The sequence below is a fragment of the Peromyscus maniculatus genome, chromosome 1, assembly GCF_049852395.1.
Source record: "Peromyscus maniculatus bairdii isolate BWxNUB_F1_BW_parent chromosome 1, HU_Pman_BW_mat_3.1, whole genome shotgun sequence".
Taxonomy (NCBI): domain Eukaryota; kingdom Metazoa; phylum Chordata; class Mammalia; order Rodentia; family Cricetidae; genus Peromyscus; species Peromyscus maniculatus.
Window position 1 is genome coordinate 103,316,698 of NC_134852.1, and position 21,871 is coordinate 103,338,568.

General features: G+C 39.9%; 1 protein-coding gene across 28 annotated transcripts in view; it reads left to right on the top strand.

Annotated features, from left to right (window-relative positions):
• Dlg2 (discs large MAGUK scaffold protein 2) overlaps positions 1-21,871 on the top strand; it is a 1,859,766-nt gene that overhangs the window by 1,787,234 nt on the left and 50,661 nt on the right. For all 28 annotated transcript variants that reach the window (XR_013043174.1, XM_076547134.1, XM_076547135.1 and 25 more), the window contains 2 exons: positions 1,816-1,992; positions 11,052-11,127. Coding sequence is in view for 27 of the 28 variants with exons in the window: in XM_076547134.1 (XP_076403249.1) it covers positions 1,816-1,992; positions 11,052-11,127 (253 nt within the window). In the remaining variant the exon portion in view is untranslated. The remainder of the gene's footprint in view (positions 1-1,815; positions 1,993-11,051; positions 11,128-21,871) is intronic.

Consider the following 21,871-nt stretch of genomic DNA (forward strand, 5'->3'; position numbering starts at 1 on the left):
TGCAATTGATAGACAAGAATCTTGTTGGAATTCACTGTAAAGGGGAAGGAATGTAGTTCATACATACAGCTAGCCAGTGTATGTTAGGCACTGTTGTACATGCTTTATGCACATTGCTTTATGCAATTTACCCACACAGTAATGGAGACAGCATCCATCATTGCATACCATATGTGAGCAAATGAAACCTAGGAAAGATTAAGCAGCTTGCCTTGGTAACCAGCTGTGTGCCTATTAAGGTACAGTAGAAACAGGGCATGGCCTCAGTAGTAGTTCTTCCCCATTATAATCCCTTACGCTCCATAGCTCCTACCACATGCTAGATGTTGCCTGTGTTGTTTCCATTATGGGAAGGTAACTGCACTGAACACATTTGGCTCTGAAATGTTAATTGATTTCTGTCTTATCACACAATGAATTGCCATCAGCAGGAGAGATGTCTGTCCTTCCCCACCCCTACTTTTCTGGGATGGGGTTTGTGTGAATCCCTGATAAGGAAGATGCAGATGGTCAAGGAAGAAATAATTTATTCCAGTCACTCAGACCAAAAGATCCTCTCCAAATTACTTCACTTAGGGATACTAGAAATGGCTGTATTGTAAGTAATTCGACTTCTATAATATTTGAGAGTTAACTGCTATCTCCAGCACTTTCTGGTTACCATGACAGCAGATGTGACATTTGTTTGACAGAGAAGGGAAGGGAAAAAAAAGAAAGGAAGGAAAAGAGACAGGGTTGGTCCAAATGATTTTAGGAAATTCTACTCTCCAAATCTAGCTTGTTTTACATGCATAGTGGTTACAACATAAAGAAAGTCTCTGAGCAGAATGAAAGGAATTCATAGGGAGGCGGTAGAATCATCTCCTGGGAAACCTTAGATAGACACTATGTGTGGTGGTGGGTTTTAAGATGTGGGGGACATGTCAAAAAATAGACAGTATAGTACATGCAGTAAATTGTCGCATCCTTAAATTGTCTCATCCCTATGGCTTCAACTGCTCTAGTCACCATTTCATACTGCTTCTCACTCTGACATTGAACCAGTCTTAGCAATTGCAATGCATTCAGCCCTAGCAAGGGCTCAGCTAAGCCACTTCCATGACGACAAAGGATTACAATTCAGAGTGATCAGCACGATGATGAGGCAGGTCTGGAATTTCCTGAAAGTAAAAAGAGCTGTGATATTGTTAAAAGGATTTTGTTCTATACACATGTAAAGACCGATTTTTTCCTACTTTTTATATTTTAAGCATTCATTCAGGTCATTATAGTAACCCATTCAAGCACCCAGAATCAGTAATAATTCAGTATTCCATTGTTGAGGGGAGTCAGTCACTCTGGGTAGACACTTTATATTTTTACCCTTTTCTCTATTACAAAGGAAGAAGTCTATAAGCTGTTACATTGAAGGGAATTTATTTAGAGCACAAAGTACTTAAGGAAGATAGCCATGGTTTTCTTCACTTAGTTTTCATTTGAAAAATTTGGTTCTAATAAGAAGAAAAATATCTCAATTGGGTAATAAACTGGGGGCCTAGGCTCTGATTGTCACCCTGTTACATATGGTGGTCTTCAAGCAAGAGAAGAAGCGGACTCTATTATAGGGATCTGTCAGCTGCCCCTGCAACTAGAAAGAACAAGCAAGATGTAACCTCAGTTTATGGCAAAAAAAAAAAGTGAAAATTGTGTAGCATAATCCATGAAGTCATGCAGGAGATGATGGAGCCTCCAAGCAAGAGCTGAAATTCCAAAGCATCTGTTTTAAATCCATGCCGTCTGTTTTCTAACCATGCCATCTTTTGTTCTTTCTTTCAGAGCCATGTTTGACTATGACAAGAGCAAAGACAGTGGGCTGCCTAGCCAAGGACTTAGTTTTAAATATGGAGACATTCTCCATGTTATCAACGCCTCTGATGATGAGTGGTGGCAAGCCAGAAGGGTCATACTAGACGGGGACAGTGAGGAGATGGGCGTCATTCCCAGCAAGCGAAGGTAAGGATGGCTTCTCTCTCTCTCTCTCTCTCTCTCTCTCTCTCTCTCTCTCTCTCTCTCTCTCTCTCTCTCTCTCTCTCTCTCCTGTGTGTTAGCTATCTAGGGAGTAGAAATGCAGGGAGGGAGGAAGGGGAGACTGCACACAAAATGACTATTTAGGTGTGATAAGCATTCTACAAGAAAATTGTCAGTGGTGACAGGTGACAAGAATAAAAAATTTCTCATTCTCTGCATGTTAGGATTTTACCAAAATTGGCGAGTGTGATGAGGCATACAGAGAAAGGGAAGAGCTGCTTCCATGACTCTCCTAGCAGCTGTATTTGAAAGGCTGTGCTTATGCGCCTGCATGCCCATTCACAACCCGATGCACCGATTCCCATCGTTCAGCATTTACCAGGAAATTGTACAGAAAGGCCAAATATAAAAGGCAACTTACCACACTAAGGCCCAGATGCTTGAGCCATGAATTGTCCTGTAGCTGGATGGACAGTTGCCTTTTACTCTTTTAGTTAGTCTTGTTCCCCATCCCAGCTTTCCCTTTAGCTGCTCAGATTTTAGATCTGGGTATTTCTTAAGCATGTCAAGCTCTTCTCTTCCAAATGCTTCCTCAACTCTGTTTTTGAAAGGCAGAAATACTCCTCATGGCAGCCATTCACCCATATGTCCTAGCAAGCCACTAACCACCACCACCAGGAACTTCCCTTCTCATGATTGTCCTTCTGGCACAAGACATGGTCTACGAGACAAACAAAACAAACATTGACTATATCAAATCTAAAGTCAGTCAGCATTCCAGCATAGGTGGGCAAGGGACCCTTGAGCACCTCCCCCCCTCCCCCCCCCCCCCCCCCCGAGCTGAGGAGCTGTTAACAAGTGATGGCTATGAAGGGAGGGGCAGTTAGTTTTCACTGGAGGTGTCATCCCTGGGAGGTTGAGCTTACTCCAGCGGATGGCCCCATATCCACACATATATGGGCAGCACTAACTGGACTCTGGGTGAGAAGGGCGAAAGGAGAATCAACAGTCATAAAGTTGGAAGGAGGAAGAGGAAAGAAAATCCAGGAGAACGATGGATAGAGAATCCACTCCTCACCCTCTTGCTTCCAAATCTTTACATCCCCATCACTTCTCCCTCCCAGTTCTGTGTATATTCTTTTTAATCCACTGAGTTCATGTAGTACTAAAGCAGTGATTCTTAATACTACTTTGTGTGCTTATGCATTTTCAGGTTAAAAAAAAAAAAGTCAAGATGACATGTGTCCTGGGTTGCTCAGATTCAGTTAACCATAGCTGTCTGAGGAACTGTTCTTGGAAAGAGCTGTCATGTTCAGTTGGTCCCAGGGATAGAGGCAAAATCTGTCAGAAATAGATTTCCTCTCATTTTAAAGAAATCATTCTTCTCATTGAAATGCCTAGAGATGCTCTAGACTACGCAGGAAGACACAGAAGGGTCTCAAATTTTAGATGTGAGGGTTGAAACAGGAAATAGTCCAGTGCTTTCCAAACCTAGTCTTCTGTGATTCGAACCATCATGTCAATAGTCATTCATTCAGCCAAGTGCTCATCATTTTCCTCAAAGGAAATTGCCCTCTCTGAAACAAATTTCCACTTGCTGGTGATCATCCTTGAATTGGCTTTTTCATATTTTGAAAGTAGCCATCTTTTTTACTTTAAAGAAATCATCTTAACAGCAATACAACTGCTGCCCTGGAGAAGTAGTTTGTTCAAGTACTGCTGTGTTCATATTTATTTACATTCTTTTGCATACTGATAGCCTACCTTGCAGATATATTTATATTTAGTTATTTTTTATTTGGTTTTTCATGACAAGATTTCTCTGTGCTTTAGCTCTGACTGTCCTGTAACTCGCTTTGTAGACGAGGTTGGCCTTGAACTCACCAAGATCCGCCTACCTTTGGCTCCCGAATGCTGAGATTAAAGGCATGTGCCAGCACCACTTGGCTGCAGATATATTTTATACAAAGTAAAAAATATTTGTATTTATTTTATTATAAAATTTATATTATGAATATTTTCTTAGGATTTTAATTTTGTCAAAAATGTATTTTATGTGTTATAAAACTAGTATTGTCTCACTGTATAAAAGTAATTTTAGAAAAATATAAGGAGAAAAGCAAAAATCACAGTAATCCTACCTCTTAAAGAGTCCTCATATATTAATTTTATGCCATTAAAATCCAAATGTTGAGAATGTACTGCTCTAGTAGAGGATCCAGTTTGGTATTTCTGTTCCCAGCACTCACAATAGGTAGCTCATGACCGACCACCCATTTACTCCAGTTCCAGGACAATCGATATCTCTCTTCCCCCCAAGCACCTACATTCATGTGTATATATCCTCTAACATGTACATTATGAAAAATAAAACTAAAATAGTTTCTAAAATCTAAATAAATGTATTCAATCAGTAGTTGTTTCAAGTTATTAACTCATTTTTCACCTGCTTCCTGAGCTCGTGTAGGAATGTGGAGATAGTTGGCATGGACAGCAGCAGTGCATGACCTTACCCTTGACAACAATGTCTCTCTTCTGATGGCTCTGTCTAATCATCCGATGCAACTGGAAGGCAAATCATACGAATGTTATCAGTCTCCCCTTCTTTTACATAATGAATAAATGTATGTATAAAGTACTCTCAGGGCATGTTAGACCTGGCGTTAAGCCCTTTGTGGTTTTTAACATGTTTAAGTCTCATTACAACTCCTCAGATGGGATACCGTTTTTATGCCCTTCATACAAATGAAAGAGATGCAGCACAAAGAAGCTATTAGTCTGCCTGAGATCGCCCATGTAGTAAGTGGCAGAGCTGAGATCTGAATTTAGACTATAACATCTTAACTCAGATGGCCTTGCCTCATTAAGGCACAGTGATAAAAACTGATACAATAATTCAATTCAGTTTTTTTCAATTCAATTCAGTCAGCATTGCTTGAGGTATGTCTATGTGCCAGGCATGCCATGTGTGTTGTAGAAACACTGCCCAGATCTCATCATTCACAAGACTAGCATATATCATTGTCAGCTACCCATGACTAAAGCAATAAGGACTCCATTGTAAAGATACCAAGAGATGAGAAAAGGCAATAGACTGAAGGACGGATTCCTTTTCATTATAGCTATGACCATATGTTATAGTCTTCTTGTTTATATAACCCAATACAGTTGACTGCCTTAGTTATAAAGTATACAGGCTTATTTAGCTCATGTTTCTGGAGGTCTGGTAGCGCAAGCTTGAATGGCCACATCTATGTTTTACTTATGGGGCCTCTAAAAATCCTAAGACCTTACAGGGTATCCCATAAGGGAAGCACATAAAGTTTGACCCCCATTGGCTTTTATAACAAGCCCACTCTCACAATACCCTATCAGTCCACCAGTGTTTCAATTCATAAATGGATTAAGCATTTGTGAGAGCAGAATATTCATAACACAATCATCCCTTGAATGTTCCACCTGCTCCACTCATTAAGACCACACAATGTTGATTAAATTTCAACATAGGTTTTGGTGGAAACATTAATTAATAATGCTGTGCATCATGCCAGATGCTCTCAAATATATGATTTCAGTTTAATTTTCTCAAAGAGAAACTGGAGGTCTGAGAAGTAAAGTAACTTACCAGTTAATGGGCCCAATTCTTTCTGATAGCATGATTATATGGCTTCCCACTGTATCTAGGATACTTTTCAGTTGTAGAAATGGAATTCAGAGAACCCAGGAATCCTGGCAGAGTCACACTAATAGCAAGAGGCTAAGCCAGGATTTGAACATACACTTTTCATATACCTCTGTGAGCAACTGTAAAGGTTTAGGCTCTCCTCAGCCCTACAGAGCTTCAGCCTTGGGCCATTTATTGCTTATTTTTCTCATTCCCCTAGCAGAATACTTGTCATGGACAATGTACAGGAGGAGAAGTTGATCTTGGCTCACAGTTTAGGAGGGCATAGTCCATGACAGTGATGATCACATGGCAGCGGGACTCCATGGTTATGGGAATCTGAGGCAAGTGCCAGCTGCATCTTTGTAGAATGAAAAAGTGGACACAGAACCCTGGCTAAGACTACATCTGCATCATAGGCCCTGAGCCCGACCCCTGCGGCCCTTCTTCTGGAGCAAGGCTCCATCTCTGATCCCACAACCTTCCAAAATAGCACCACCAAGTGGGAAACAAGCATTCCAATACACGTGAAAACATTTCACATTCAACTACTACAGGCCCGCACTGGGAAATGCCCTCAGAGACAAGTCCATGCCCCTAGCTTACCTGGCAATGTTGGCAGTGGTTGTAAGCACCTAAAGTGTGTGTTGCCTCCCTTTCACAAGGTGAAGACATAGAGACTGGTGTTGCAAGTGGCTTTAGTGACACAGCATAGCATCTTAATAGCCTTAACACTGAGCTCTAACTACATCAAACTCTGATAAACTTTCTCCTTATATGGTCTCCTTTAGCCTCTGCTGTAACTCTCTGCAGTCTCTTTACTATTCAAAGTTGGCCCACATGAAAAGCAAAGGCCTTGGAGCGTTAATGTATCTTTTGGCCAAAGGAATAACATAACTAGGAAAGGCAATGCTATGTGTATGTGTGTTTTGACTGTATGTCTGTGTGTGCTTGTTGCCCACAAAGGCCCCTGGGACTCGAGTTACGGACATTTGTGACATGCTCTGTGGCTAGGGGTCCTCAGGGAGAGCAACCAGTGCTCTTAACTACTGAGCCATCTCTCCAGCCCCTAACCTAGACTCTCGCTGATAGGAAAGAGTGAAATGATGAGCTTTTAATAGGAAACACTACTTTTTTGACAAGCCATTTCAAGTCCTTTAGCCTGAATTTTCACAGAGAGGTCAAGAACTAATAGCCTGCCAGAGATATCATTCATCCTTTCATTTAACAAAGATTCACATGTACTATGTGCCCACTTCCATGTTGTCATGAATCATAGTATAGGTAACAGATAAATTAGGTAAAGTGCTGAGCACGGCTTTCAATACTTGATGTACACTCAAAACGAAGACTATTTCCAGTTTTCAGATCTTAAGCATTTGATGCCAAAAGAAAAGAACATTGCATTGTTGAAAGCCCTATTTCTCAGCCTTAGCACTTGTTCTGGGGGATAAGTGAGTCACTTTTTCCCAGGAAGAACTGGGAGAATATAGGGAGCTGAGGTGAGGAAGATAGAGTAACCTGCAGCTGTTTCCACCAAGGAGAGAGGTCTGCAGAGTGCTGATGGAGGCAATTCTTTGTGTTGGATAAGTGCAGTGTCAGTGTGCTGAAGAGAGACCAGCTTGTTGTGTTCCAGGCAATGTTAGCAAAAGAGCATTTAGTTAAACCAATATCAGTGACTAAAGCAAATTTATTCTGAACTTTGAGGCCAACCTGTCCTGATATGTTGCTCCCTCACTAGTTAAATGTTTGAGTCTTGTTGTCAGAATATTTGGACAAGGGAAATGGGAGGAGTGGAACGTAGCCTTTGTGGGGAAATTCAACCTAAGCCTCTAATGGCTATATGTTGGCTTTTTAACTATGCACCATGCATCCAAAAGCCCATGTTTGTTGAATTTCCAGTGAGTGAAGTAGGCAAGACGGGTGTTTGAGTTCTTTTTCCCCCCAAAGCATGGCTATGGGCAGACACTGGTGTCAGCTGTTACAGGGAGCAAGTTCAAACTGTTCCCATCACCTTCTAGTCTATCTTGCGTCAAGCCTCAGCTTTGACAGCCACAAAATGGGGTTGACAAGACCTGTGTTGCTGGGTTATCAAGGGAACAAGCAAGATGATACAAATAAAAAAGAGAACCATTAGTAGTTATATATTAAAAGTTCAGCTGTCATTTATATTTCCATCATTCACAATACTTCCCACCCAAATAAGAACCAAGATATTCCAGTCTCCTTCACAAGTGAACACGAGCAATGTCTCTGTAATAACCTACCATTATCTTCTTTTTCTTTTACCTATATGAAGGGTTTCTATTTGTTTGTTTTGTTCTATTTTTTTTTATTTTATTAGGAGAAAGAGAAAGAAAAATGTAGATTTGGGAGAGTGGGGAAGTCGGGAGGACCTGGGAGAACTTGGGAGAGGGGAAACCAAAATCAGAATAGAATATATTGTATGAAAAATCCATTTCCAATGTAAAGATATTAACAAACCATAGTGATTGATAGGTAAGTGTGTGTGCACTTATATGAGTCTGACTATATTCTTTGTAAACAAAGATTTACCTGATGACCCCACTTCAACTGGCCTAATAAGGTCACTTCATAATAGTGAAAGGATGACCTCAGAAATATGTTAGAAAATGTGGACTGTTCTGCCCGAATAATTCTTAGGTCAGAAAACTGCACTGAGCCTGTGCCATGTATGCTTGTGGCTTCTGTGGTTTTATGCAAAACCTATTCGCATTCTCTGCTCAAATAACCGTGTATTCTCCACATGCTGCAGTCATTTTGACAGTGGGATGAATCAGTGGTTCCCATCATTAGCCAAATTAATGCAAAGGAGCCAGAATAAAATGAAAGGCTCTAACAACAGCTTAGGAAAATCTGAAAAGGTGAATAAGAATTACCATTTGAGCTTAAACTCGGAGGGGAGACAGACTAGCTGGCAGAGCTCTGAGCAGGCCTCTTGTCAATGAACTTCTTCTACTTGGCAGTTTATCCCAAGCCTTTCTTGCTCTCCTCCCAACTGTTATGTGTTGAGTAGAGACAAGGAGAGATTCTCAACACAAATTTCTCTCCGTGGAATATATTGCTTTAATATCTAATGTTAGATGTGAAAGGTTTTGTTCATCTCTTTCCACTCAAATATTCTACTCTGCCACTGAAATGAATGTATTCTGAAACTTCATTCTGTAACTATAGAAACCCAGATCCTCAGTGTTTCCATTGGAAACACAAAAGAGCTCTCAGTTAGGAAGTAGCCTGCTGTTAATTACAGAGCTATGAATAGCTTAGACTTCATAAACCATTAAGTGTCTATAGATTCGGGATTATTTTCTTTCACTTGCTCTTTTCTTTCCCCAGAAAGAAAAAAAAATGAAATTAAAGCTAGCCAAATTGAAACAAAATCATTTGTTACAGCAGCCTTCCAAATGGTATTTTTGTACAATGATCATCTACTGAAGACCTGCTATAATATTCTACTGAGTGTTGCATGCACTTGGACCAGACAACTATACAACCTTGTGTATTCAATATAAAATGTTTTAAAGAAGGACAAGGTGTAACTTACATAGAGATAAAATTCAGCGCTGTTGTGGCTAGCAGGAAATAAGAACAATGTTTTACTGTAGAGACTTGGAAAAGTCAAGGAAATATGTAGATCCCTCTTTTGTAACTTTAGCTTCAAACAGGAACAAATCAAATTGCATTTTTCTGCTATTTCTGAAGCCCTTTCTCTTGTCTCCTAATTATCCTTTCCTATCCTTTATTGATATTGCCTGGGTTATGGCAACAGCTCCTGAATGTACCCCAATCTTTTCTTTTTCCTTCCCTTCCAGAATTCATTTCCACTGCACCAGGATCCTTTTCCTAAGATACTAGTTTGAAGGGCTAGAGAGAAAACTCAGTGGTTAAGGATGTTGGCTGCTTTCACAGAGGACCAGAGTTCAGGGCTCAGTACCATATCTGGCAGCTCACAAATGCCTGAAATTCCAACTCCAGGAGACCCAGTACGTTCTTCCAGCTTCTACAAGGCCTGCATACACACAAGCATAACTACATGCACACACATACATATACACATAAATAAAAATAAATCTTTAAAACCCTCATTTGATTATACTACCTTCCTCATGTATGCCTTGTTATTAGTACCCAAGTCCCTGAGTGGCTCAATGGGAGAGAAAAAGGAATTCATGTTCATTCATGTGCATGTAGATGCTCATTTATGTATGGATGCATGTATACATAAACCCATGGGTGCCATTTCTTATGACTCTCCCCCCTTTTAAATACAAGGACTCTTTTGGCCTGGAATTCACAAAGCAGGCTGAAGTAACTAGCCAGCTTGCCCTAAAAATCCCCCAACTTTGTCTCTTCTAGCATTATAAATTCATCCTCCACCCCGTGCCTTGCTTTTTACCTGGATTCAAACTCAGGTCCTTGTCATAAGCAAAGACTTTATCAGCTGAGCTATCCCCCCAGCCATATCTTTTTTTTTTAACTTTTTTTTTTATTTCATGTAGGTCAGTCAGGCTAGCCTTAAACTCATATCTGATGTTGACCTTGAACTCATTGTCCTGTTGTCTCCACCTCCTAAGTGGTTGGTTTCAGGCATGTGCCAGCACACCTGGCTCCCAACATCCTATGGAACTCTCCAACTTCACCCAGCCTCACCTTGGCTTGTATGGACCCTATGGCAAGTCCTTCAGAGAACCACAGCAACACTGGCCACCCCTTTCTTCTCCCCACAATGACACTGTTAGGAATGTTTGTCTGGCTCTGTTCTTGCTAAGAGCATATCATGATGAATGACATTACAATTATGCTTTAAATGTTTCTTTTTCCTTATTCCATGTCCTTGGTTAATAACACGGCAAGTGTTCATTTAGTGGCAGGTAAGATGATGATGCTGCAGAAATGACAGAAGGACATCAGACTCCATGAAGGAACAGTCTAGGCTACATGTAACATGTTGATTGCCAAGTGCAGCTAACTGTGAAATACTGCTCATTAATTGGAGAGTAGGAGAGAAGAAGAGGGGCTTGTTTGTTTAATAGGAGGGTAGGGGACAGGGGCTTGTTTGTTCCACTCTAGATTAGTTTTCCTGGGCTATGATTTCCTGAAATAGATTCTGGTTGATTCATAAGCATTTCAATCATTTTTATCTGTAGGGCTGTCAGTGCATATAAGGCAAAAATTTCAAGGGACATAGAAGTTTAGACAATTTTTACCAAGTTTTTTTTTTTTAATCCTTTCCAAAGGAAACAAAGCATTCTAGACCATGTTTTGTGTGAGCTGTAGGGATAAGGAAGCAGTCCTCTTTACTTAATAAGGAACTTAATCATAAAAGTCTTGCCACTCAACTGTGTTTTATTTTCATTAGGGTGGAAAGAAAGGAGCGTGCCCGATTGAAGACAGTGAAGTTCAATGCAAAACCTGGTGTGATTGATTCAAAAGGGGTAGGTACAAATTGATGGAAACATTAAGTTCTCTAGGTTACTGTAGACTTAGTGATAATCAACATTCAGGCTTTTAATAGCAAAGAAACAACAGCACCAGTAGACAAAGAACACTGTCATAAATGTATTGCTAAACGTAATGTCATTTCTGATAAAGTGGGTTTATTATAAATATGTTAACTACTGGGGACATAGCCAGTGATAACAAAAGTGATGTGTTGACTATACTGAAGATGATAAAATTTAGTTTAGGTGTTTCCTTTGACTGTTATCTACTCAACTGAAAATGTATCTAGTTTGACACACATTTTACACTTAAGACTATAGCCATAGAAATACATACATGGATCAGTTAAGTGAATGTGCAGATTGTTGTGACAGACACAGGAGAGAATTAACAACAAAATCCTACCAAAATTAACACTCATGGGTACATCTTCTCTTAGTCATGGCTTTAATGGCATATAATTCAAACATATAACTTTCGGGCTAAATTTAGAGTTGGGCAGCTGTCATCACGATTAGTTTGGGAAATTCCATCACTCCATGAAGAAATCCTGTAGAGGTTAGCAATCCTCTCCCATTCCTCAGCCTCCCTTCCCCCACCGAACCACAGTTAATAACGTACTTTGTATCTTTATAGATCTGCCCCAAATATTTCGTGTAAATGGGATATGCTCTTTAGTGACTGTTAATTCACACTGCAATATTTTTTATGTTGCATTTACACTGTTGCATGAATAAATAAGTACTTTGTTTCTTTTATTGCAATATAAATTTCTATTGTATGGACATACCACATTTAGCATATCCATTCATCAGATGATAGACATTTGTGTTATTTCCAGTTTTTAGCTACAGTGGATAATACTACCATGAATATTTGTATTAAGATTTTGATGTGGAAATATTTTTACTTTCAATGATTATATAGTACAACAAAATTGCTGATCCCTTCAGCAATATGATGGCTCTATGTTACACGTTTTAGGAACTGTCATGTGGTTTTATACAGTGGCTGCAGCACTTTACATTTCTATCAAGACTGTATTATGTTAATTTCTTCATGTGCTGAACAATACTTATTATGTGTCTTTTGCAATTATGGCTATCTTGGTTGGTATGAAGCCATGTGTTATTGATACAATGTATTTGTATTGCCCCAATCAGTGGAGCTGGTGAGCTTCTTTTTATGAACTTATTGATATAACTTTTCTAAGAGTTTTGTACTCAGATTCGGCATATTTTTAAATTGGCATTTTCCTGCTGTTATTATTACTGGGTTATATAGTCTCTAAATATACTCTGGGGATTGTTGTAAAACTTTTCACTTATTTATATGTCTATTTGTGAATGTGGGAGGGGGCATGGTGTATAAGTAGGTAGGAGACTGTGGCTAGTTAATGTCAGGAATCTTCTTCCATTGTTCTTTCACTTTGGAGGCAGTATCTTTCAATCAAACTTACAACTCACCAATCCCAGTATTCTTGCTGGCCAGCTTGATCCAGGGATTCCATCTCTGCCTTTTGAGGCTGGAATTGCAGGCAGGCAACCACACCTAGCCAGCATCTACATGGGTTCTGAAAATCTAGGTTTCAGTCTTCTTGCTTTGGTGGCCAGCACTTTGATTGACCACTGAACGGTCTCCCTAGCCCTGTGCTCTGTCTTTAAATCAATTTTCAGATAAATGTTTTCCTAATGCTTTTTTTTCTCATTTGTTTTCTCTTCTCTTCCTATTCTCTTGACAGTGTTCTTTGAGATGACAAAGGGTTTTATTTTGATTAATTCTAATTTATTTTTTCTTTTGTTATTTTTAATGTAGTGTCTAAGAAACATTACCTAATCCAAGGTCATGAAGATTTATGTCATACTTTCTTGTAAGAAGGTTACAGTTGCAACTCTTGTGTTAGGGTGTTAGCCAATATTGAGTTAGTTTTGTTCATGGAGAGGCACAAGGTTCCAATTGTATTTCTTTGCATGTAAATTATTTGTTTAATTTCATTTAAGATCATTCATGGCAAGTGTATAGAAATATATTTATCATTTCATGTAGATCTTATATCCTATAGCCTCTATAAACCTATATCTTAGTTTTTATGGTTTTAGTGAATTTCTCAAAATTTTTTATATAGAAGATACACCATATTCGAAAAGAGAGTTTTTCTTTTTCCCCCCGTCAATGTGGATGACATTTATTTCCTTTTCTTTCTTAATCCCCACGGCCAGAACCTCTAACACAATGATAGACATATCAAAGGAGAGGAGAGTCAAGGTAGCTCTCCTCATCTTACTCTTGATCTCAGAGAAAGGAGTTTAGTTTTTTACCACTCAGTATGACATTGGCTGTGACTCTACTGTCTTTTAAAACTAGAGTTCTTGAAGAGGCCATTCCTTTTCTCTTCACATTCTTTGCTTTACTTTTCTTCCCTAACAATTGTGGCTTGTGAGTGGATGGGGGAAAAATAAAACATCACAAGTTATGGTCAATCGATATCACTATGAAAATAGAGTAGATCATTTGCCAAGGCTTTTGTTACCCAAACCACAATATTGCCCTTTGTACATTAAATAGAAGTATCATTGAAACACCTAGTCAGTGACATAGCATTTTAATTTGCCCTAAAATTTTAAGTGAAAAAGAAATTTGTCTGTACATATGGTATCATTCATAAAAATGAAGGTCCATGACATCATGGTATAGAGTCCTTTAAAATAAGTACTACTTCAACACAGAATGGTTGAAGAGTTTCTAATGATTTCTTTATTTTTTACTGCATGTGCATTGGTGTTTTGCTCATATGTTTGTCTGTGTGAGGGTATCAGATCCCCTGGGACTGGAGTTACAGACAGTTGTGAGCTGCCATGTGGGCACCTGGGAATTGAACCCAGATCCTCGAGAAAGGGAACCAATGCTCTCAGCGGCTAAGCCATCTGTCCAGAGCACATGGGATATCTTTCCATCTCAGTAGCTGTCCTATTGCTGTGAAGGGACACCATGACCTGCACATCTTATAAAAGAGAGCATTTAATTGGGGCCTTGCTTACACTTTCAGAAGGTCAGTGAGTGCATTATCATCACGGTGGGACGCTGATGGGAAGAGTGCAGGAGCAGTAGCTGAGAGCCATATTCTGCCCGATTCACAGGCAGCCAGCAGAGAGAGAAGGAGAGCGAGCACTGGGCCCGGCATGGGCTTTTGAAACCTCAAAGCTCACCGCCTATGACATACTCCTCCAACAAGGACACATCTACTACTCTAACAAGGATGACCCCTCCTGACTCTTCCAAACAATTCATCAAGTGGGACTTAGCATGCAAATAATGTGAACCTATAGAGGCCATCCTTGTCCAAACCACCGTACCCCTCTTAACTGTAGTTGTTAAACGCTATTAGCTGATAAATGAAATGTAAACTCTAGGACTCAAGTGGGCTATTAGAAGGAGGAGGAGGAGAAGGAAATGTAAACTCTAGGACTCAAGTGGGCTATTAGAAGGAGGAGGAGGAGGAGAAGGAGGAGGGAAGCAAATCCTAAAACTGAAAGTCAGAAAAGCAATGGCCCATTTTCTGGTTTCAGTTTACCAACTCACCAATGCCTTGAACCTTACAACCAAAATAAATATTAGAATTCTATAAGGGATGGCAAGTTTCATTTTGTTTATAGACAGGTATTAGCAGTTTTTATCTACAGCTTCATATTATGATCAATCCATGAGAGTCTACCTAATGGGTATTAGGGATTTAGAAAGATATAAATTGAGGAAATATACTCATGAATACAGAAAGGGGTAGACAGCTGAAGTCATCCTCTGATCTGACCGGAACGAACCCACCTTCTAGGCAGGAACAGGGATAAGGAGCATGTAGCCCTTCTCCCTTTCCATTTAAGAGGTCAAATACAAAGGCAGGAAGCACTGCCTCCTTTGGGCCCTATAGCCCAAGGTCATGGGCAGAGCAAAGACCACTACAGTTTCATGTTGAAAAGGATTCCAAAGGCATATAGAAGCTCAACAGAATAAAAAGTACTACCGATTAGTCATCTCAGGTGCAACCTCGGGAAGGGTTCTCTATTGACAAGCCCTAAATTCAATGATTTTTAGAGTAGCTTTCATCACTAATTCTCCATAAGCTTTGCTCAGGAATTTATTAGTAATAAAAGCAATCTTTCTGAATCTCCATGAGAACAATAAATAAATGGGGAATCTTTTTATCCAAACATGGAGCAGAGGGCAGATAGGAGGAAGAAAGTGCTGGAGAGAGGGGAAGTTTCCAGCTAATGGAGAGTTCAGAAAGTTGGCATAGGAAATGTGACATACTTTGAGCTAAAGACAGGGACTACAACATAGAGGGGTCCTTAATGGGAAGGCAAGATAAATTCAACATTACACTGAAGAGGAAAACGTTTTGGAATGAGAAAAGGAAAAGGGTATCCTGAATACCCTTATCCTTACTTAACTGACATTTACAGAGCACTAACGTGTCCTGAGCAGCTTGGGGTGAACATCACGGTTACTGCAGTAGGAGAATCTTAGAATCAAACAGTGTCAATGGGGTGGGCAGCCTGTGAAGAGCCTAACTAGAATGTACAAGCCGTGAGTCTCCAGACTCATGGGCCTGGGAGTGCGCAGAGAACACTTCATAAAAGAATTTACACTTTAATTGTCCTGTCGCTACTCAAGTCACTTTTCCAGAACTGGCTACTGCTTAAAATAACATTGAATGCTACAAAGCATGAGGTGTTGTATAAGGCACCTTGTGAAGCAACCAACAAATTCAAAGGGCGAGATCTTTCACTGAGTTTACAAAGACAATTGGAGTCAAGAAAATAACAATACAGCATCACAGGAATCAGACATGACTTTTGAGAATTGTAGTTTTCTCTTTAAAAATCAGTAGACTTGGCCTCCACAAGACTGCCTAGTGGGGTAGGTACAAGAGTCAGGTTTAAATTCTGGTCATTTAACAACCTGTCTTTTCCATTGCTATGTTGTTTGTTTCTGGGTAAATGTCTTGATTAATGTTCCTGTTGCTGTGATAAAATACCCAGACAAAAGCAGCTTAAGGAAAGGAAGACTTCTTGGGAGTCACAGTTCCAGCAATGGTCTATGATGGCAGGAGCTTGAGGTGGCTGGTCACATTCAGTCTGTTTTCAGGAAGCAGAGCGAGATTGATGCTGAGGCTCAGCTCACTTTCCGATTTTCTTCCACTTCAGGGTCCCAGCCCACTGAGTGGTCACACCTGCTGTGGGCAGGTTCCCCCATCTTAACTAATTTAATTCAGATAATCCCTCACAGGCATGTCCAAAGGCTATCCTAGTATAAATAATCCCCCACAGGTGTGTGCCTAGAGGATTGTCTCCTAGGTGATTTTTTATCATGTCAAGTTGATAATTAATATTAACCATCACAGAGAAAGCAGGATTAAAAGAGGAGGTAGCGTTTGAACAGGATCTTGGCATTTGATTAGGAGATTGTAATGCATACAGGCAAAAGCTTAAACATGACAGTTGACTTAAAGGAGAATTGAGTGAGTCAGGGACAGTAGACCATGGAGGTTATGGTGGCAGCTGGGATGACAGAGAAGATGAGAAGTTTCATGTAGAAGTTCACATGGAACTTGGAGTTATGACCTCTGAGATAACGAACAGGTTTTCTTCTTGTGCCACCCTTTCTAATTCTGTGTCTGAATGTACAGAGAAATGGGCTGCTGGAGTGGTAGCATGGATAACTCCAACCCACCTTGACCACTATGCTGCAAGTAGTCATCTGTTAGGATGAGCCTTTTTGAGAGCTATCCCAGCACCCCAGTCTCAATGTAGCTGAGTCCTCCTGGGGATGTCTGTAAAGCTCCTTTTGAGTTTCATTCAAACTGTTCTTTAATGTAAACTTCATGTAAATGCCACCACTTAATTTCTTTCATCGTTCTTAGAACGTTTTTCATTACTTACAGCTAGCCTGTCATTCTGTTACTTGTTGAGCAGTCTTTCAAAATGCATCAATTTCAAGGACAAGCTGCACTGAATGGAACAGAATCAATAATTATATGTTAAAGTTTGTTGTTCTTATGAATTTCTAAACCCTTATGATTAAAGGAGAGAGATGCATGTAGGAGAGGATATAGAGCAGTGCCTTTATCCTTACTGAATGTGTGTCAGCAATGTGCAATAAATATGTCTGTGCAGAATGTCCTGTTTGCCTCATAAACCTTTCCTAAAGTGTAAAGTAGAATGGAAATAGTAGCCAGTTCTGGTTTCATTCCTTTGGGGACATAAGGAACAGGACAGATGGGTGCTATTAAAAGTATAGGGAGCTGGGGAGATAACTCAGTCAGTAGAGTGGTTGCTACATCAACAAGAAGATCAGGGTTTGATCCCAGAATCCATGTAAAAAGCTGGGCATGATAGCAAGTGTTTGTAATCCCAGCACTTGAGAGGCAGAGGCAAGTAGATCCCCAGTACTCAAGCAGTCTAGCCTACAAGGCAAACTTCAGGTCAGAGTGAGTACCAGCATGCAATGTAATAACTGGTCTTACACCATTTTTACATAAAGACAAAGAAGGATTTCTGTTTCAGAAATCATGGTGGTTAACTGAGGTGGGGAATCCTGTCTACTATGGGTGGCATCCTTCCCTGGGCTGGGAATCTTGGAGTGTATAAAATTGGGCAAGTAAGCTGACCTCTGGTTGCCACAGGTGAACACACTTGCATACAAACATGAACATACATACACATACAAACAAAGTAATTGGAGTATACGTTGTAAAAATCCAGTTTCCATACATTTTTAAACACCACCACCAAATTCCAAGGGAAATCATTTACTTCTGTGTAGACTTAAACTGAGTTTTAGAAAAATAAATCTAACTCATGCCTGACTGATTCCAAAACGCATTATCTGTTTACTACAGCATGTAGTAATATCTCTTGCCTATTGAGACATGTCACACTTACGCAGTAAGAAAAATGAAGAAGCAAATTGAGTTCAGTTTAGCGTTGTCAAAAACTAACTGAAGCAGAAATTTAAATATAGAAAGAGGGAAGCTATTTTTTCCTCTTTGATGTACATATTTTCTAAGTGAGCTAAGGGCTACGTACTTCTGCTACAGTGGCCTTGGAAGCATAAAATGAGGGCACAAGTATTGGTTAACATGTTCTGTCAGTCATCAGATGCATAGACAGTGTGGAAGAATACAGAGAAGTAAGTCTATACCGTAACAGCTGACGTGGAGAAGCAGGTGTTCTGGGGAAAGATTCAGTCCTTGCAGGAAGGAAGTCATAGCACCATAACCCAAGAGGACCAGAGCTCTAACTCTTAAGGACAAAGGAAAAAGGAAATTCTGGCTTACCAACCCAGAGGATTTGAATTGCCAGCCTTAAAAGGATTGGGGAAATTTATAAGACACGGGAGGGAAGGAGGAGTAGGCCACCGGCCAGGCAAGAAATAAAGCACAGTTGCTTCACTGCAAGGGACACTTTATTAAGGGGAATACAAGGACTCAGAAGTGAAAAGATAGTTCTGATGACTTCAGTCTTTTCGGAAGCTTGTACTTTATCCTGTATAAAAGGAAGAATTATGGGGGCGGTGACCAAAGCAGACCTCACAGTTTCTCCTGAGCTTGTGCCAAGTATATCTGTATTACAGTCTATACTTAACTGTGCTATGAGGTCTTCAAGGCAAAGATCTAAACCTGTGTGTATTAATGTCTCGGCACCTAACATATTGTCTACATGACCCATACTGACTCTTTGGTGCACTGTGCTTACATAATGAGAAAAGAACATCCACAGAGGGCTTTAAGAGGCATTTACCTGCCAACCATGAGGGCAGGTGGGAGATGGATGGCAGAAGGAGTTGGGGAAAGCTGCAGTATTCTGGGTATGGAACTCCAAAAATCTGAACTAAAAGCAATAGAAAAAGAAATTTGGAATTACTTGTAAAAAATAATCAGAGAGGGTTATCATCTGTGGATACCTGCCCTCCTAATAATAGTTACTGTTTGCAAAGCCTTGTAAGACCAGATTGCTAAGTGAAGAAGAAGGAACAGGCAGAATGATGTAACAAAGGACCTAGTGACAGCAGTGTCCCTGAATCAAACTTAGGTCAGCATTGAGAAACTGTTCTACTGCATTGATTCTTGGAACTTCTCATGTACCCCAAGGTTGCTGGTAGCAGAGCCAACTGTTGTACCATTTATCAAAAAAGCAATTTGATGGTTCTGTTAGCAAAATGGGAATTATATTGGTTTTACCAGTGTGAGTTAAGGGAATTGATTTTTGTCACAAGTTTTAAATAACATTTTGGGAGATGAATTATGACTGCCCCCCTCCCATACCCTTGCAAAAATAGATCTACATGGAGCCAATCTGTAGACAGAGGAGCCAGGTTTAAAAAAAGGAAATGTTACTAAGATGAACTGGAGAGCCAGATAGGGGAAATGAAAGGAAAGCTTGGGTCATACTACCTCATGGGTATTCAGGAAGGAAGTTAAGCTTTTTCCTAGAAGTTAAAACATTCAGAAAAAGCCTTCTTCAGTTGTTCATCATTTCTTTCCTATCCTATACCCTCTAGAAGCTTCCTGATTGGTTTTCCTGGCTCTAGTCTCTCTCCTTCTATTCTTTCCCAGATAGATAGATAGATAGATAGATAGATAGATAGATAGATAGATAGATAGATAGATAGATAGATAGATGATAGATAGATTGATTAACCAGACTTATACCATTTTACAGAAGCGCAAATAGGAAGTTCTCCAGCATCGCTGGTCCAGCCTGAGTGATGTTGCTAACTCACCCTCTTTTAGAACATGATATTCACATTTTTCTAAAACTCAAGCTCCTCTGTCCACTGAGACCTTCCCAAGGAGCACACTGGTAAAGAAGTGATGATGGCTTCCCTAGGTGGTTCTCAGAGATTGTTGTGTGACACTATTCCTGAGAAGATGGGAACAAGTATCTACTCCCCCAATAGGAAACCAACAACGACAAAGTAAGGACACCATCAAAGCCCAACTTGTTGAACCAATGAGTTTTATTGAAGTGACTTACAGGACTGTGCGTAAAGGGTGACATAAAAGAGCAGAAATGACTCAAAGGGAGATACATCACTGAAAACCCACCCTAGCATGGATGGCAGTTTTCAAAATCTGGGAAACTGGAACTCATGTACAGCCTGCAGGCAGCTCAACAGGTTGGGGAGTTTCTCCTCCAAGAAGCGCAGTAGAATAGCATGCAGAGTAAGTCATGTTTCTAATGTATTTTTCTGCATATGTATTGTTCTCTAGATCTCCTTCTTTAATCAAAAAAAAATTGCTATTGAAATACCAAATTAATCTAAAACCTTATATTCCAAATGTGGTACAACATTTAATTGAAAAATTCTATTCACTGCACACATGCATAGACCCACACACATATATACAATGCATATTTTATAATATATTTCAGTTGTGTAGCTCTCATCCATTCTCAACCTTAATTATATTTTTCACCCTTTTTTGTATTTATGTATGTTGACACTTGAATTCATTTGGTCAACTTCATCCTGAAGAAAAGAAAACAAATTCAAAAATTGTGAAGAAAATTCTGTTTCAAATTCATTGGCTTGATGAAGCTGGAGCTTTTATTCATGTTGGCTAAAGTTGGCTAAATTAAAATATCATAGATCCATTTGTTAATTGTGCTGTATTCCTTTTCATGTTGATTCTCAGGCAATTTTTAAGCCTTTCAGTTTAACAGATAGATCTTGAAGCTATACCAAGAGCCAGGTAGTGCTTTAGGGGATAAAAGCACACCATCAATAAGACACAGCTCCCACCTTTGGGAATCACAAAACATTTTGTGTAGATACAAATGTGCAAAAGCAACAAATAGAATCCAATAAGCACTGGGTGAGAGGTGAGCACAGGGCACTATTTGAACTCAGTCCAGCAACACTAACCTCTTTTGGAGCTCTGAATAAAAACTGGCCAAGATGAACATTGGGAGAGCAGCAAAATGTAAGCAGGTGCAAAAGAATGGCATAGGCAGAAATGACGATGTGTAAGATAGGATGTGGGCCTGTGTGTCTACAAAAGCCAAAGATTCCTAATGTTATTTCAGCACAAGACTGGGCTGTCAGAGAGAAGGCAAAGGAGAACTTAGGAACCAAATTACAGAGAGCCTTATTCTTGAAGGCCAGGACAAGCCTGTGGAGGGTTTTGATAGAATTTGAGACTTAGCAATCTGTACCATAATGAGGAATAAATAACCAAAAGGATCTAACTTTATAGAGACCAGGAGTTCATTCCAGTGATTCAAGGGGAAATGGAGAAGAGAAGGCCTCACCTAGGACTGCAGAAAGGCTATGATAAGAGAAAAATAATCACAAAATATCTACTAGTTGGTTAGGGGCAGTAAAGCAGCCTGAGGTGCCCATGGAATTAGCTAAGGCTTCTATTAAAAAATGAAGATCCCTAGACTCAGCTCTGGAAATGGGCCCATAGAATCAAGTTCTCTGGGGATGGTGGTTCAATACTGTATTTCAACAAGATTCTCAGAGACCCCTCTGGGCATGATGACATATGAGGCACACAGGTGTAGTAGAAAGTGTAGCTGGAGTTATCTCCAGTCCCATCTGGGACCGCAGCTGCTCAAACCCAAACACACAGACACTTATATTATTTAAACTGTTTGGCCTAATGGCTCAGGCTTCTTGCTATCTAGTTCTTATATCTTAAATTAACCCATTTCTATTAATCTATAAGTTGCCATG